Source organism: Podarcis melisellensis, assembly GCF_964234715.1.
Source record: "Podarcis melisellensis genome assembly, chromosome: 3".
NCBI classification, from domain to species: domain Eukaryota; kingdom Metazoa; phylum Chordata; class Lepidosauria; order Squamata; family Lacertidae; genus Podarcis; species Podarcis melisellensis.
The window spans coordinates 56601797-56618023 of NC_138530.1; the positions used below are offsets into that span (position 1 = coordinate 56601797).

Genomic DNA, 16227 nt, shown 5'->3' on the forward strand with positions numbered 1-16227 from the left:
TAAATCTGAAGCAAAATGCAACGCTATACATTAAAAAGCAATTAAGATCTATTCTTCACACTTTTCCTGGGCACAGTGGAGTCTTTCGCCTTAAAATAAGTTGGTCAATAGTTTCTTTCAATGGAATGCTGTAAGGAGACTTGAGTTAACACAACTTTATCAGGTTGCTTCTGTACTCAAAACAGGTTGGCAAAGTAAGAACACCTTTCACTTCTGCTAATGGTTAAAATACACGTAAAACAAAGCCCCAATTTGTTGCATTTATTTGAGTAAATATCTGGTAAATAAAGTCATTGATAAAACATTACAAAATTAAATACATTTTAAAAAGCTTGCCAGTATACATAAAGTCCACAAACATGTATTTCTTCTTTTAAAAAATAATATTATGTTCAGAGCACCCTTGATATAAAATGCCAGACTAGCATCTACCAGCAGATGGTAGCTTGTGAAACATTTAGAATGTTTTCCTGAAGTGTTAGGGATTCCGGCTTTCACAACTAAGAACCAGTACCACCCACACAACCTATCAAGTCTGATGCCAAAGTTGGAGACTCAGTCTAATATTCTTGTCACAAGAAGGGAGGGCAGGAAGAAACTGCACTGGGCCAAGATTACATGGTTTTGTTTGGTTTCACTTGCATTTCCTCATCTGGAAACCTTCAAATGGCATCAACCCTTCCCTGGCTGTTGCACCAGACCCTTAGGCAGTAGGTTAACACAATCCTAACAGACCATGAGGTGAAAGGAGATGATCTGGCTAAGCATCAAAAGTCAATAAAATAAGTTCAAAGTCTACAAAATTAAGCCCTTGAAACCCCCTAGCTTGCTCATATGTTGCTTTGTGAATGAGTCTATTCACCCCAATGCTTTAAATGCATTTAGAAACAGTGGCAGCATTGACTTTTAACAAATTGCCTCCCTCCCCCACCCCCAACATCACATCTGCTACAACTTTCGTTTAAATTGTTAACTAGACCACATTTCCCTTCCAACCATGTGAATCAAAACGTAACACTCACTCGATAATTTATGTACATAAGCACAAGAACCTTAACATCCATGAGTCTGGTGCACAACTTAATGAAACAACCCAACTGGTCGCAAAGGAAGAGCACCCCCTAGTAGTTCTATACAGAATTCGTCAGGTAGGATTACTGTCTGGGACAGCGGAAGTCTCTCTAAATTTGGCGTTTCCCCAACTACTTTGAGCAGCATCCATAATGTTGATATCCATGATAAAAAAACAACTGACACTTTTAAAAAAGCCTTAAAAACAGAAGTCGTCAAATTCATTAAAATGTCAGAACTCAACCAAAAAGTAATAATAAATTGCTCATAAAGACCAAACTAGAAGTTGATCTATCGAAAGTCCCAGTTTAGCAGCCACATCTCTCAAGAGGGCTCTGCTTCCAGTTATATACTCTTCTTCTGAGGAGGGCTCAATTTTCTCATCCCTCTTATCCGAGTTAGCAGTTCTTTGATAAAATCCTACAAAAACAAAGAATTGGGGGAAACGTGTCATTAGAAAAATCACCAAGAAAGTGCAACCCCTACCCACGCATTCATTCTAACACAACATTCAAAGCAAGACTAGGCTATGGACTCCTGAATGCATGTTTTATAAAAAGGCTGCCTTCAAAATCCCAGTGATCCAGATTGAGCACAGTTGCCGGTAAGAGTTTATACAAGCGGGAACCCAGTGGAAGAAGAGGGGAACGTCTCCCCTAGTGACCCCATTGGCCCTACGTGCAACCAAAGGGCATACTTTGCCCAGACCTAATGCCTCCTCCCCACTCCCTTTCTCTCAATCACAATGGTGGCAGAGGGAAATTGATCCCGTTCACACACACACACTTCCCTCCCACCTGCCAGCAGAGAACATTCGCTAAGTTTCTAGCTATCTCCTTATATTCCTGCTGTGGAGATGCATTTTGAAACATGAGCACTGACTTCTAAAGGAGCCAACTTATGTCCCCCATTTGGAGTTCCATCTGAATAAATCAAAAAACTACTGTATACATCTCCTGCTCAAACATGAATGGCACCTGCATCACTAAACACTCTCTGCTTTGCTGTGAAGTTTCAAGAGAGTTCTATTTCTAGCCTGCTTACTGGGAAAAGGACAGCGCGTGTATTAATAGTACAGAGGCATTAGTCATTTACAATACCCAAACATTTCCTAGAGGCTTGTAAAGCCAGAGTGCCTCTTTCTAGGCAACAGATTTATGTAGCTTCTGCACATCTCCAGAATTTTCACTGGCAAGCTGTGACTGGGGTTCACATTAGGAGTTCTCAAGTCACACGCAGTTCTCAGCAGCACCAAGTGCCTGGTACAGTTGTTCATAAAGTTTACTGCAACACTCCAATAGTTTGAAAGATTGGCTGTTTCAGTCTGACTGAATCTGCTCACATACACACAGAAGGTCAGAGATTTTCCCTGCTGCTTGCAAAGTATGTGTTTTCCCAGGTTGATGCCACATGCCCAGAAAAGTATTTTTAGCTGCTGGCATCCACTAAACAAGCTTACTTTTAAGATAAGACAGCCACATCAAAACATTGTGTCATTCATTTCTTACAGATGACTAACTACAGGAGGGAGGGAAGGAGGGAGGGAGGGAGGGAGGGAGGGAGGGAGGGAGGGAGGGAGGGAGAGAGAGAGAGAGAGAGAGAGAGAGAGAGAGAGAGAGAGAGAGAGAGAGAGAGAGACTCTCTTTCTCCCTCTGTTGTAGAAAGCAACAAAGGAATCATGGAAGCAGTGAACAACCTGACAAGTATATATAGTATGCTTGTTTAGCACAGTATAAAAGCTGGTGTCTCAAATGCCCTTATTTTACAATACACAGAAGACACCCAAACACATCACCATGATGCTATGTGCAGCTGCACAACACACTTTCAAGTTACTAAACACAGGAAGCTGCTATATAATAATTTGGACCACTGACCCATCTAACTCAATATTGACTACGCTGATCAGTTCACCAGGAATTCAGGCAGGAGATTTTTCCAGCCTTACCTGGAGATGCCAGGGACTGAAACTGAAGGATGCACAACACAAGCTTCATGACTGAGCTATGGCCCTTCCCCAACAGTTAATTTTTCATTCCACATTGATTCTTCTGTTTGTCATAATCTTTCAGGTGGTAGTTTTCATAACACTCAACAAAAGGCTCATGCTCAATTTACAGTTGCCTTTAACAAGGAACAACTAGGAAAATTCTATGTGCTATATACCTTTATCCCCTTACCCTTTAATCTTACAAGGGATTGATTAAAGGACAAGTGATATGGATGCAAATATTTGTACTTAGAAACTGCAACAGAGGATTGTTGCAGGAAGACCATCAGTAGTCCACTACTGTTGCTTTTAACAAACAAATAACATGTAGATCTTCAACACATGTCGACATAGACCAACACTGCACACATTTATGGAATATCTATTCAGCTTCCCCATGCAACTACAGTGATGAGCATCCACACACATTTTAAATCTGTGTGCAATGTCTGCCCAGCATGTGTTTGTTGCAGGAAGACCACCAGTGCTCCTCACAGCCACATGGGAAGCTACCTGAGTTAATAAGGATTTGAAACGTGGCAGAGGAGTACCAGAGAGGCAGATCATTGGGCAGTGTGGCTTAACACAACTTGAGAACCAACTATCTCGTCAAAAGTATAATGGCAAAGTATTCAAATAACTCCATTAACATAGATCTAGATTATGGCTATCTGTGCAAGTTTATTCATTTGGGTAAGACAAGCTGATTTGTACACACTAAACTATCATCATGTTCTTAAATTTAAAACAGTATAAGATTGGTTTACCTCTGTGGGTTTGTAGCAATCTACAAGCGCTTCCTAGAAACAAAATAAGAGCATCAGTTGTTTTAATAAGGGCAGTCTTCCTTCATCCTTCTTGCATCTAAGGATTGGACACTTTCAGAGTAACCACCACATTTGCTGGGGAATAGACATGTCAGTATTTCATGGTCTAGGGGAAATAGGTAAACAAGTTCTGCCTACTGCAATCAATGCCTGGATTCATATTACTTTACTCCACAATTAAGGGTTTATCTTTCATTTCTCCCAAGTTATACCTAGAATGGGATTGAGGTAAAAGACTATTCTACATTGCAGCAGTAGCCTCCACACCTACCCCAATAACTCTGCACAGAAAATTTTTCTAGGTTTGCGATTCAAACAGTGAAGAACTAATTACCATAGGTTGCCCATGTATCTTAATTGCTGTCCCAAGTTGGTAAAATCAAACTAACTTGTAATTTGAGTGCTCTCTCCTCTTCATTAGCAGCATCAAGAAGGTCATCAATGTCAATTTCTACATCGGGCATCTCTTCCTCCTGGGAAAAAGAGGAAGTTCAGAACTATATCATTCAATTTCATTTTAGCCAGGTTAAAAAGCTGAATGGCAATCTCGCACACATACATTCACACCTCATTCTACCACCTGCTGGTTTGGTCCTAATAAGACTTGTGGCATGCAGAGACCCAATTCTTCCCTAATACACCACCATGTGAACTGGAGCATGAAACAGACCAAGAGGTGAAAGCACCTGCTTGGTGGGCTTTTTGAGAAAGACATTGAAATGTGTAGAGGCTGAAATATCTTGCTTATCCATTTAAGAAACCAAGAGCAGCACAGCTAGATGTAACCATTACCTGGTAAAAATAATGCAGTTTTGCAGGTGTAAAGAGAAGCAGACAAGGAGAGACCTGCAAAGTATTCAAAGAGGGTTATGTCCCTTTTCCCGCTTCATTTCAGCTCCAGAAAAAAGGTGACTTTTTATTTTACTTACCGTATTTTATTTATTAGATTTGCATACCATCCTTCATCAAAAGATCTCACTTTTCACACCTACATTATGGGAGCAGCTTAACTTAGAGAAAATGTATTTCTTTCCATTCTGATAATTCCTACGGCATAATTTTTATTATTTTATTTAATACTAGCTGGAAGTGTTCAGGGCTGCCCATGAATTTTTTTGAAACCACTTTCCAAAATATATAGTAAACTTCATAAAATTTATATACCACTTGATTGTAAAATAAATCCTCAAAGTGATTTACAAAGAGAATAAAACAATAACATTATCAATAAAAACATTAAGCTATGTAAAACATTCAAATCAGCAATAAAAATCAGCAATAATTCCTAAATCAAATGTTGGGAACAAGAATTCAGATCCTAAAAGGATGCATTTAAGCCTAATTAGAGGTCATAACAGCTGGTTAGGACATTAAATTTTACACCTTTGAAGCTAAAGGATTAGTGTTGCCTGTTAATGCTAATCTGAGTGTGTTGCTATCAGAGTACATTGTGGTTGTGAAGATGGCATATACCAGCCCTATGACGAGAGACCATGGTGGGAAGGAAGTTGCCATAAACATGGCATTTAGGAGAGTTGGGTTTCACTGAAGAATTGGGACATGGGCTAAAAGAGAGATTTGTTCAGCTGTGTGACCATTAGTTTGCTGGGTGGAGGTACAAACTCAATTCCTTTCTTTCCCCTCTCCTACCTACCATTATAAACAGGAAAAAGCATCCTGGTGGTAATTCATTAGACACCAGGAAGCCACCAAAAGGATAGAGCTCTTGTGTGGCCAAATTCTTTTCACAACTGACAATCTGTGGAATACTTCAAGGCAGAAAAGAAATCATTAGTAAATATTTGTTCTGTAGGGCTAACTACAAGAAAACCATCCAAGAAAGCCAACTAAATGCACACACACATCTGAGTCAAGGTAAACTGTGGAGAAAAAGGCTACAATTCTAGTCTTTGTGACTGAAGATTTCCCACAAGCCTTCAAACACTTGCATCTGGAGGAATCTTCATGTTTCTTCACATCTGTGTGTGCCCCAGGGTCTGCCCCTTAGTACAAGAAGAGACGGTTTAAAACAGCCTTTATGTCGGTGTGAGCTCATCTACACCAACAGATGGGCAGCTTTTTATTATTTAAAGAGGATATAAAGACTTTGAAGTCATTAAACCGATTCAAAACAAGTCATAACATTATTTGCCTAAAAGTCACTCTTGGGTGCAACCCAGCTGCTACCAAGGCATTTCACTTCACTCAACCTTGAGACAAACTTCACATATGCCCAACAGGCATTAACAGAAGCTGGACCAGACCCTTAATTTACAAACTGTCATCTGTACGCCTCCCCCCAATAGCTCTGTTTTCATCAGTTAAAAAAATTAAAATGTCAAGACTGACTACATCTGAGAGATGACAGCATGCTAGTCTATCAAGACATCTGCCCTGTCATTAAAAAAGGGTTATAAAAAGGAGTCAGTACTCTTACAACAACAAAAATAGTTTGATGGTGGTTTGGAGGTTTGTTTAGTTTGCTTAAATGTTTGGTAAGAAGATGACATTAACTGTAATTCTTGTTGTAGTCCTCTCAGCATCAATGAAGGGGAGGTAATGACTTTTATATATATATATATATATATATATGCAGGTTTTGGTGTCCTCGGGTGTCTTCCCGTGTAAAAGTTGGGGTGTCTAGGCGACGTTTCGACGAGGTCTCACTCGTCATCTTCAGGCTGGTGCTTTCGGCTTCTTGTTACTGGAACAGAGCAGGATCTCAGTGTTTGAGTTCCTATAAATACTGTTGAGGGGGTGTGGTGTATAGCCTCCAATGTTCTGGGCAGAGAGGAAGTTCCCAGGCTAGTGTGCCTTTTCTTCTTTTGTTCCTTAATTACTTGAGGGATATCTTGAGTGATTTCTTGAGTGATATCCTGAGTACCACTTAGGTGGGTCATTAGGTGTGGATTAGTTGCTAAAGTCTTTGTGTCTTGACCTCTTGAACTTTGTGAAGAGTTTTTCTGAGAAGATGGCTGTACTGCACTTAGTTGTGCTCTGGCTTGGCTTCGTGTATAGGGGCGAGCTGTGGTTTTGTGGCCTGTGTCAGCCAGATCTGTGTAGGGATGCACGTATCGCAGAACACAAGAATGCCGTCAAAAAAGAAGAAAAAACTTCCTCTCTTTTCCAACACATGAAAGAAACAGGACACGAAATTAATTTTGCAGATTCCAAATTGCTCTTTAACATGGAACATCACCACAAGAGAATAATCATGGAAGCCATCGAGATAGAGAAACACCCTCACAACATGAACAAGCGTGACGACACATCCCGCTTGCCAGACATCTGGAAATTAGCCCTCCCCACAAAAACTGACACCAGATCCAGAGGCACACAGAACGCCATCACCAATCAACCACACCAGACCCAAACCCGGACCCTCTCCACAGATAAATTACAGACACCATCCAGTAGCCAAACCATGGTGGCACCTCCGGATGCTGCACCCCCCTGCAATCCCTACACAGATCTGGCTGACACAGGCCACAAAACCACAGCTCGCCCCTATACACGAAGCCAAGCCAGAGCACAACTAAGTGCAGTACAGCCATCTTCTCAGAAAAACTCTTCACAAAGTTCAAGAGGTCAAGACACAAAGACTTTAGCAACTAATCCACACCTAATGACCCACCTAAGTGGTACTCAGGATATCACTCAAGAAATCACTCAAGATATCCCTCAAGTAATTAAGGAACAAAAGAAGAAAAGGCACACTAGCCTGGGAACTTCCTCTCTGCCCAGAACATTGGAGGCTATACACCACACCCCCTCAACAGTATTTATAGGAACTCAAACACTGAGATCCTGCTCTGTTCCAGTAACAAGAAGCCGAAAGCACCAGCCTGAAGATGACGAGTGAGACCTCGTCGAAACGTCGCCTAGACACCCCAACTTTTACACGGGAAGACACCCGAGGACACCAAAACCTGCATTCCTGTACCCGTGAAAATCTACGAAAGCATATATATATATATATAGTACCAAGAAGCCGAAAGCACCAGCCTGAAGATGACGAGTGAGACCTCGTCGAAACGTCGCCTAGACACCCCAACTTTTACACGGGAAGACACCCGAGGACACCAAAACCTACATATATATATATATATATATAAAGACTTTTTGGCACTACTCTGTTTTCCAAGACTAGTATAAGTTCACCCATCCCTTTTGCAATCAGCTCCTTTACTTCAGTCCCACTTGGGCTACTTTGAATGCTCCTGCAATTGAAGAGGTGGCTGCAATTATTCTGAGACCAAGGGCTTTGGAGCCCACCAGAAATATTTACAATTTGCTCCCTCTGAAGTGCTCAGCAATTTACTTCAAACACAACTCTCTTAAATTAAAGGCATAAGGAAAGCATGAAAAACACGTGGTGGGGTTTGTAGAAGTTGTTTAGAAGCAGGGAGAGGGAACATAAACCATACTTCTTGACAGATTGTGTTAAGAGGATTCTTAAATCTGAGGATTTGTTGAGACAGTACTTTTTCAGTTTTGTAAAGTATCCTCAGTAAGCAACTATGTCAATGGAGCTCATCTCGCTCTATAGGCCAAGGGAGCTGGCGTTTGTCCACAGACAGCTTCTGGGTCATGTGGCCAGTATGACTAAGCTGCTTCTGGCAAACCAGAGCAGCGCATAGAAACGCCGTTTATCTTCCCGCCAAAGCGGTACCTATTTCTCTACTTGCACTTTGACGTGCTTTCAAACTGCTAGGTGGGCAGGAGCTGGGCCCAAACAATGGGAGCTCACCCCGTTGCGGGGATTCGAACCGCTGACCTTCTGATTGACAAGCCCAAGAGGCTCAGTGGTTTAGACCACAGAGCCACCCGTGTCCCCATACTATTTGAGAAAGCACCAAATAATGCTGCATCTTGACCCTTTGATCAAGGCTTCAGCTCTAATCAGGGGTCTTCCCCAAAGGGGCCTAACAGATTTCAATCATGCATCTGAGTTGTATGTTGCCATGTTTTTTGGATCACCTTTGCTCACGCATTTGCACTTTTATAAAATGTACAAGTTTTATGAACATCTCCCAATAAAAGTCAGTTGCATCCAGTTGAAAAAGTACGGTAGTTATTCCAAGTTGCTAGCTACTTAAATCTAATCAGGAGCTGGTTACTTAGAAGCTCAAGTTGCCACCAGGCAATTCACCAAGCCAAGGGAAAGGTCCCTCTTAGGAGTGTGGCACTTTATATTTTATGGAGTAAAACCAGAGCCAGGTGTTGTTTGGTTCCAACTCCCACCAGCCCAGCCAGCATGGTCAATGGTCAGGAATGTTGAGAGCTGTTGACGAGCATCATCTGGGACACAGTAGATAATAATTTATTTGCATTTTGGATATTTGGAGACCCACATGCAGTGCCAGCTATCTATTATATACTAAAATTGTCATGTAATATTCTTATTGAAATAGGAATTGTTGATCAAAATATTATTTTGCACCGAGCACTATTAATATCTAGTTTCTTCATCGTCTCAACCTGTGCTATAGGAAGCAATTCCTTCTTCTCATAAGGAAACAAAAGTAGCTTGCCTGTGGCCCATTTACAATTGTAAACTGTTCTACAGAATGACAGCTTATACCACAACTGCTACAGCATGCTGACAAGTCTCCCATAACAACACAGTTTCTAAATTACATGCATCTTTTTTTAGAAGTCTGATGGTATCCAGACACAAATATAGACATTTGTTTAGCAAAGAAATGTCTCTTCTGTTTACCACTCTACTTTGATTATTCATCCAACTGAAAGGAAATACCCTTTCTTCACAATAGCCAATTAGCTCTCCCCATACCACTTTGGGGGAAGAGATTCATTTATAGAATTTTAATTAGGCTTTTAATGGCAAAGTTTAACATATGATGTTTGGCATAAGCCTATTTTTAAAAACATGAAATAAAAAACCAAAAGTGTGCACAACTGACACCAATCATTGTCTTAAGAGAGCCTACTCATACCAGCAAAAGCAAAACCACATTATTTGAGAACTACCACTTCCCTCTACTTCAAAGGAAGTGTTGACCTTTCCACTGATCACTGCCCACATGAGATTATTCTGATCTGGATCTGGATAGAGTTCCATTCACACAACTGGGCTTTCCTGGACTCCTTACCATTGCTGCTCCTCAAAAAGCTATTCCTCAAGAGTCAGGTGACACTCCAGAACTAAAAGTGATGCAACAGACAGGGATGCAGTGAGCAATGGGGAATCTGAAATTAGTAACTTCCCTGTTGTCCAGCAGAAGTGGTCTTCTTTTCATCCAAGACTTTGGACCCAAGCCTTAAGGGTGGTCAACCTGTGGCCCTCCAGGTTATCACTAGCAATGCTATCTGGGGGATGAAGGACAGCTGTAGTAAAACAACCTATGGAGGACCACAGATTCTCTGCTCATGCCTAAATAAAACTTATTTTTCTAATTTACATTACCTCTTGTTTCTGTACTCCCCACCGTCCCACCCACTTTATGGATGAAAACTTGCACTCTCCACACACATTTTGAATATATAAAACACACCTTGCTTTTGGCCACTTGATATGGGGGGGAAAAACCTTGCTTTTTCTGTGTAGACAGAAAAATGGATTGATTGTTAAGGAGCACATATGCCTGTCTGCTCAGAGATGGAGCTTAAGTGTTTTCCTTTGTCCAAAGATAGCTTTTCATAGAATCATAGAATGAATTTTATTATTTCAATCACAGACCAGTTCCAGCCCACATACAATGTCAAGGAATCATAAAACACGACAGGGATACATTTGAATTTGCAATTAGGTATAACAGGGACAATACAGATATAGCAACAGTTTAAAAATATATAAATTAAAACTTAGACACTAACATATAACCTAAAATTATCATTTAAGGCCTTAATCATTATGATAGCACAGCTTGTTCCTTAAGTTTTATAGCAATCACACAGAATTTGGCTACCCTTAAGAAGATCTCAGGATCCTAGAATTGTGGAGTTGGAAGGGACCCTGAGGATCATCTAGTCCAACCCTCTGCAATGCCGCTATCCCATACAGGGCTCAAACCTGCAACCTTGGCGCTATTAGGACCGCACTCTAACCAACTGAGCTATCCAGGCTTTTGTCTCATCCCAGCCAGTCCCAAGCTACTCCTGTGGCTGCTAGAAGAAAAAGATCAGAGCTTTCACCTCAGCTACGATGCACATTTTCCTGCTACAAGAACCACTACTGCAGAGGATCAGCACAGCTGAAAAGTGAATTACTTCACTTTGCTGCAGCGAATGACTGCAATTATGACAGGAGTTGCAAATTAGTGTGCTCCTTTCAAAGACTTTGTCACGGGCAAGCTGGCACCAGCAAGCACAGCTAGGTCGCTGTGTGAATGAATGTCTGGATTTACTATTAAGTATTTTCCTGTTAACAACCAGGGTTATTTTTAGACCATTTCCTAGTACCAAACTTAAAAGGGTGCTTTATAAAGATTTTGAAGAATGAAAAATTAGTTGGTGAAAGATTACCATTTAGGATGGGGTGAAATTATTAAGAGCTTTTGTTCTCTTGATCAAAGTTTAATCCCTTCCCATGAACTGTGACATTCAAATCTGGTAAGTGGGAAAGTATGGAATATTTAGAAAATGTTCATTTAAATTATTTCTTTAGTAAAGACCACCACGACTTCTGCAGTAGCTTTAATTTTTAGAAGCACGGGGTTCTTTGCATCCCTAATAAGTTGGGGAAACGGTGCCTGTAAAAATATTTTTCTTTTCCAGAAATAACCCCTCATCAACAAGGCATGCCTCTGATCAACTGCTTTCTATCTCCGACAAAATCTGACATGCAAGCTTCAACTAGGCTAAGGTGTGTTCTTTGATGATTTATTGGTGTAAATCATACCAGTGAACATCCAACAACATGATGCAAGCTGGGCATCCCATCTGCCCAAGCAGCTAGACTGCTGTTTTAATGGCTTGTTAAAAGCTCAAAAAACCCCAAACAGGCTGGTATTAGACACGCCCCCCCTCCGAGAGAGAGAGAGAGAGAGAGAGAGAGAGAGAGAGAGATTTTGGCTAGCATGATCTTGGACAACATTTCCAAATGGGGCACAAAAGCAACAAGAAGCAATGCTAAGCTATAACTCAATAGATCTGGAAGGGATCTAGTTTCTTTCAGGCATGTAGGTGCTACTGACTTACATTTAGCGCAAGAAATGGTGGATCCTTTAAAGGGTAAAAACCTTGTCCCCTTTTAAGTAACTTGTATTGTCAGCCAATCCAATCCAAATAACTTGATTGTACTAGCCATTGGCCATGACAAATCTGAATCAAAAATAAATACAAGCAAAAGGGGAGTCGTGCCACAAATAATAGTCTCTATTTAGATCTCTGCATCTCCCTTACACTTCACTGCTATATTGTCCAGGGTCTTCTTTCTGGGTTTTTTTGGCCGCCAAAGCAAAAAGGGCGACATTATGAATCACTGAAGCCAAGAAGTCACAGAACCTTCTCTGCCAGGGAGCAACATATTTCCTGTACGGACGGTAAGGTGAGAAATTGCCTCTTGGGTCCAATGTATAGTGGGCAATATAGTAAATAGTGCAAGATGTCTTCCACCTGTGGTTGCCCACATATAGAGAGTCTGTCTTCATATGGTACCCATCTAGGATGGTGGAGGACATAGCTTGAAAACACAGCTCAGTAAAAGTGAATCTAAGTGAGGCTGGCTGGAGATTGACAGGTAACTGGCTCTAAAATGGACCATTTTTAGAAGGGGGAACCAAGGAGAGGTATTTGTTATTCTAAAGCAGCAATGCGGCAGCAAGCAAAGGCTATAGCAGCCAAGTCTGCTGCTTGTGGCTGGAAAGCCAAACAGGAAGTTTGTGACTGTTGCCATGGACACAAAGGGGCAGTCCATTCTGTACTGAGCACCGGATGTTAGCTCAGTGGGTTTGTCACATGACCTGTACAGGATGTACATGGGTGGAGCTGGAGTTTTCTCTCTGTCTGTTGAAGAGAGCAGACATGTTTACTGTATGACTGCTAAAGACACAAATAAAGACATGTAGATACGTTTACTGTCTGTGTCTGATTCCCCTCCCTGGGGACATGCAGGGAGCAGGGAGGAGAAGAAGCAGTTGGTGTGTTTTCCTCACAGCCTGAGGAAAATCGCCGGAACGGACCTCGCGTATGTTTTATCCTGCCGGGAGTCGCCGGAGGGAGGTCTAAAGAATTCAGCCGGTGCCTGAACAGATAGGCACATACCTCAAGACGGGCCAGAATTCCAACAGTGGTAGCAGAGGATGGTTGCTGTTTTCATCGACCTCTGCATCAAGGAGTGGCCTCCATGGAAGCCTGAGGTGAGAGGGCTGATTCTCTGCAGCCAGAAGCTGACCAGAAGCATCTGAAAGCCAAGCAACGGAGCCCAGGTATGAGATTTTCGGGCTTAGAAGTGTGAATGCAGATTGATTTACTCTCTGCTTCGAGGGAGAAACGTTTGGGAAAAAACAGCTCCGAGAGACAATAGCTCTGCATTCCAAACATTCCTGTGGTTTCCTGTTCAAGGAAAAGGAATGTTGTTGCTTAGCAACGAAGGCCAGTTTCACGAGAGGGCTGGACAAGTCAGGCTTTTGCCTCGGAGAGGCAAAAACAAGGTTTTGTTATGACTAGGCCCTTCCAAAGGAACTCTTGGAAAATTCCAACGCAGCCAGCGTTGAGAGCTGCCAGGTGCACAGAGTGTAAACAAGCCAGCTATTGGATTTTAGAGGCTTGTGTTTGAGAGTCAATGCAAGGACTCAAAATGGATGCCAAGAGGGGGGGAGGCCTGCCTACTCCAGACCTCCTGACCAGTGACAATTATGCCTCTTGGTCTATTAAGATGAAGGCCCTGCTGCAGAATCAGAGACTGTTTGGGGTGATTGAAAATCCCATTCCAGCAGCACCAACGCGTGCTTGGGAGTCACAGGATGTGAAGGCCAGAACTGCTATAATTCTGTGCGTGTCAGATTCGCAGCTGATCCACGTACAAGATTTACTGCACGCGAAAGATGTTTGGGACACGCTGAGAAGGACACATCAGAGAGATGCAGGTTCTTCAGCGTTGCTGTATTTTGAGAAGCTGACCAACCTGAGGCTTGCGCCTCATGGAGATGTTCAAGCGCACCTGACGGAAATGAAATTTCTGCGTCAACAGATGGTGGAACGCAATTTCCGTTTGCAGGAGGAAGTGTTTTGCTTCATGGTGATCAACAGCCTGAATCGGACTTACAAAACAGTTGCCAGTCAGCTGGGGTCTCTCCCAGCAGCTGATCTCACGTCGGAGAGGGTCTTTGCCGTGGTTCTTTGTGAACATGACAGACTTGCCGCCCTGGAAGTGAAGGACAAGGGGAGCCAAGAACGGAGTTCTAACGCCCCTACTGCTGTTGCTACTGGAGAAAGCGCTGAAGCTTTAAACGTTGTCCGATGCTACAATTGTGACCAGATTGGGCATCTTCAGCGGTACTGTAAGAAGCCACGTCAGAACAGAGGAGCCAAGGCCAGCTCCGCAAAGTCTGAGGCGTCAGACAAAGGTCACACCAAGCCAAAGGCAAAGACTGCAAAAGCTTTGATGTCGCTAAAAGCCACACCAGAGGTGGGAAACTTCTTTGTCCTAGACACGGGCGCGACGGTTCACATGACAGGACACAGAGAACTATTTTCTACGTTTAAGAAGCAAAGCTTCGCGGTGCAACTAGCCAACGGTCAAAAGCTGGAAGCGACCGGAGTTGGGACTGTGTATCTTAAAAGTCTGAACTTGACTATAAACAATGTTTATTTGGTTCCAGAGTTGAAGTATAATCTGCTCAGCATTTCGCAGATTGCCAAGAAGGGACTAAAACTGTCCTATGATGATCAGAACTGCGAGATCTACAAAGATGGAGAGTTGTATCTTTCTGCCAAAGAGAAAGATGGACTGTATTTGTTGACTTTTGATCAAAGTGATTACATGAAATGTAATTCTTGTGATTCTAACATGATCTCTTTTGCAGGTGTAGCCAAAAAGGACGCCAAGCAGGTGACCTCGAGGGTCAACAAGGCATTTCAGCGGGTGTATGCTGATGTGATTGGTCCTTTAGCACCCTCTAGAGGCAATGCAAAGTATTACCTAATATGTGTTGATTCTTTCACAGGTTTTGTCTGGCTTTATCTTTTGGAGAGACCGAAAGAAGCCTTAGAAAGGTTTAAAGAGTTTTGTGACAAGGTTAAAAATATGCATGATGCTGACATAGATTGTCTTTGCACAGATGAGAAGCCAATTTTTCTTTTACAGGAGTTCCAGAGGTTCCTGAAGAAGAAAGGGATAAGACACAAAACTGCTAGTTCCGAACAAGCTTGGAACAAATGTGTTTGTGTTAGGGTGAACAAAGAATTGCAAAAGGGAATGGAAGCGCAATTGCTTAGTTCACATCTGCCACATGAGTACTGGGCTGAGTCGCTAATGTCATTCTGTTACACGTGGTTGAGAAAGTTTTCAAAAGAGTTGGGATGTTCTCCTTTTGAGAAACTGTTCCACAGAAAACCTTCTGTTGCCCATTTCAAGGTTTTTGGGTCTCATGTGAGAACAGAAGCTCCAGGTGGAGTAAAGAATGCCAGAGGCATTTTTGTGGGTTATGAAAAGGGTCTCTACAGAGTAATTTTGTCTGAATCTGGTCAGGTGATTCTCACAAAATTTCTAGAGAATGCTCCTGAACAGGAGAGAGTGATTGTTCCAACATTTCCCACAGGTGATGATGATTCTGATGATGATGATGATGAGTTTGATCTTATTGAGTTCAGTAGTACTGATGATGACAGCAATAGCTCAGACAGCTCAGTTGTCACAGTCATTGAGAGGAAATCTCACATAATGACTAGACCCTCAGAAGAGGAGGATGAACCACTGATTAAGCTTAGTACTGGTTCTCCAGAGAGTTCAGAGACTGAACCAGAAATCAAAGAAGAGCAGCACCTCTTACGTAGGTCTGAGAGAGCAATGAAGGGTGTACCACCCAAGTGGTATTCACAAGAGTTTGCTAACTTATGTGTTGCTGTTGTAAACGACCAAGGTCAGATTGAAGCTGTGTCTGAGTCAGAGACAAAGGCACAACAGAGAGTTGCTAACCAAGGTAATGCAGAAGCACTCATTCCTTGGAAGTCACACAACCAGAGAGGTACATTGGTAAAACCAGTGGCGGGTAGTTCCAAGGGTGGAACTGAAACAACAGGGGAATGTTATAAGTATAACAACTGTTTGTTTTCTTCTCTGGATGACGCTTTGCTCGCTGCACGCATTGATACTTTAGGGGGAGTATGTTATTCTAAAGCAGCAATGCGGCAGCAAGCAAAGGCTATAGCAGC

The 16227-nt window shown here is 42.2% G+C and overlaps 1 protein-coding gene across 1 annotated transcript in view; it reads right to left on the minus strand.

Annotated features, from left to right (window-relative positions):
- Window positions 1-246: 246 nt before the first annotated feature.
- Window positions 247-16227, minus strand: part of PPP1R14C (protein phosphatase 1 regulatory inhibitor subunit 14C) — a 51631-nt gene continuing 35650 nt past the window's right edge. The window contains exons 2-4 of the mRNA XM_081905251.1: window positions 4278-4361; window positions 3829-3861; window positions 247-1491 (exon numbers count right to left, since the gene is read on the minus strand). Coding sequence (XP_081761377.1) covers window positions 1417-1491; window positions 3829-3861; window positions 4278-4361 — 192 coding nt within the window. The 3' untranslated portion in view covers window positions 247-1416. The remainder of the gene's footprint in view (window positions 1492-3828; window positions 3862-4277; window positions 4362-16227) is intronic.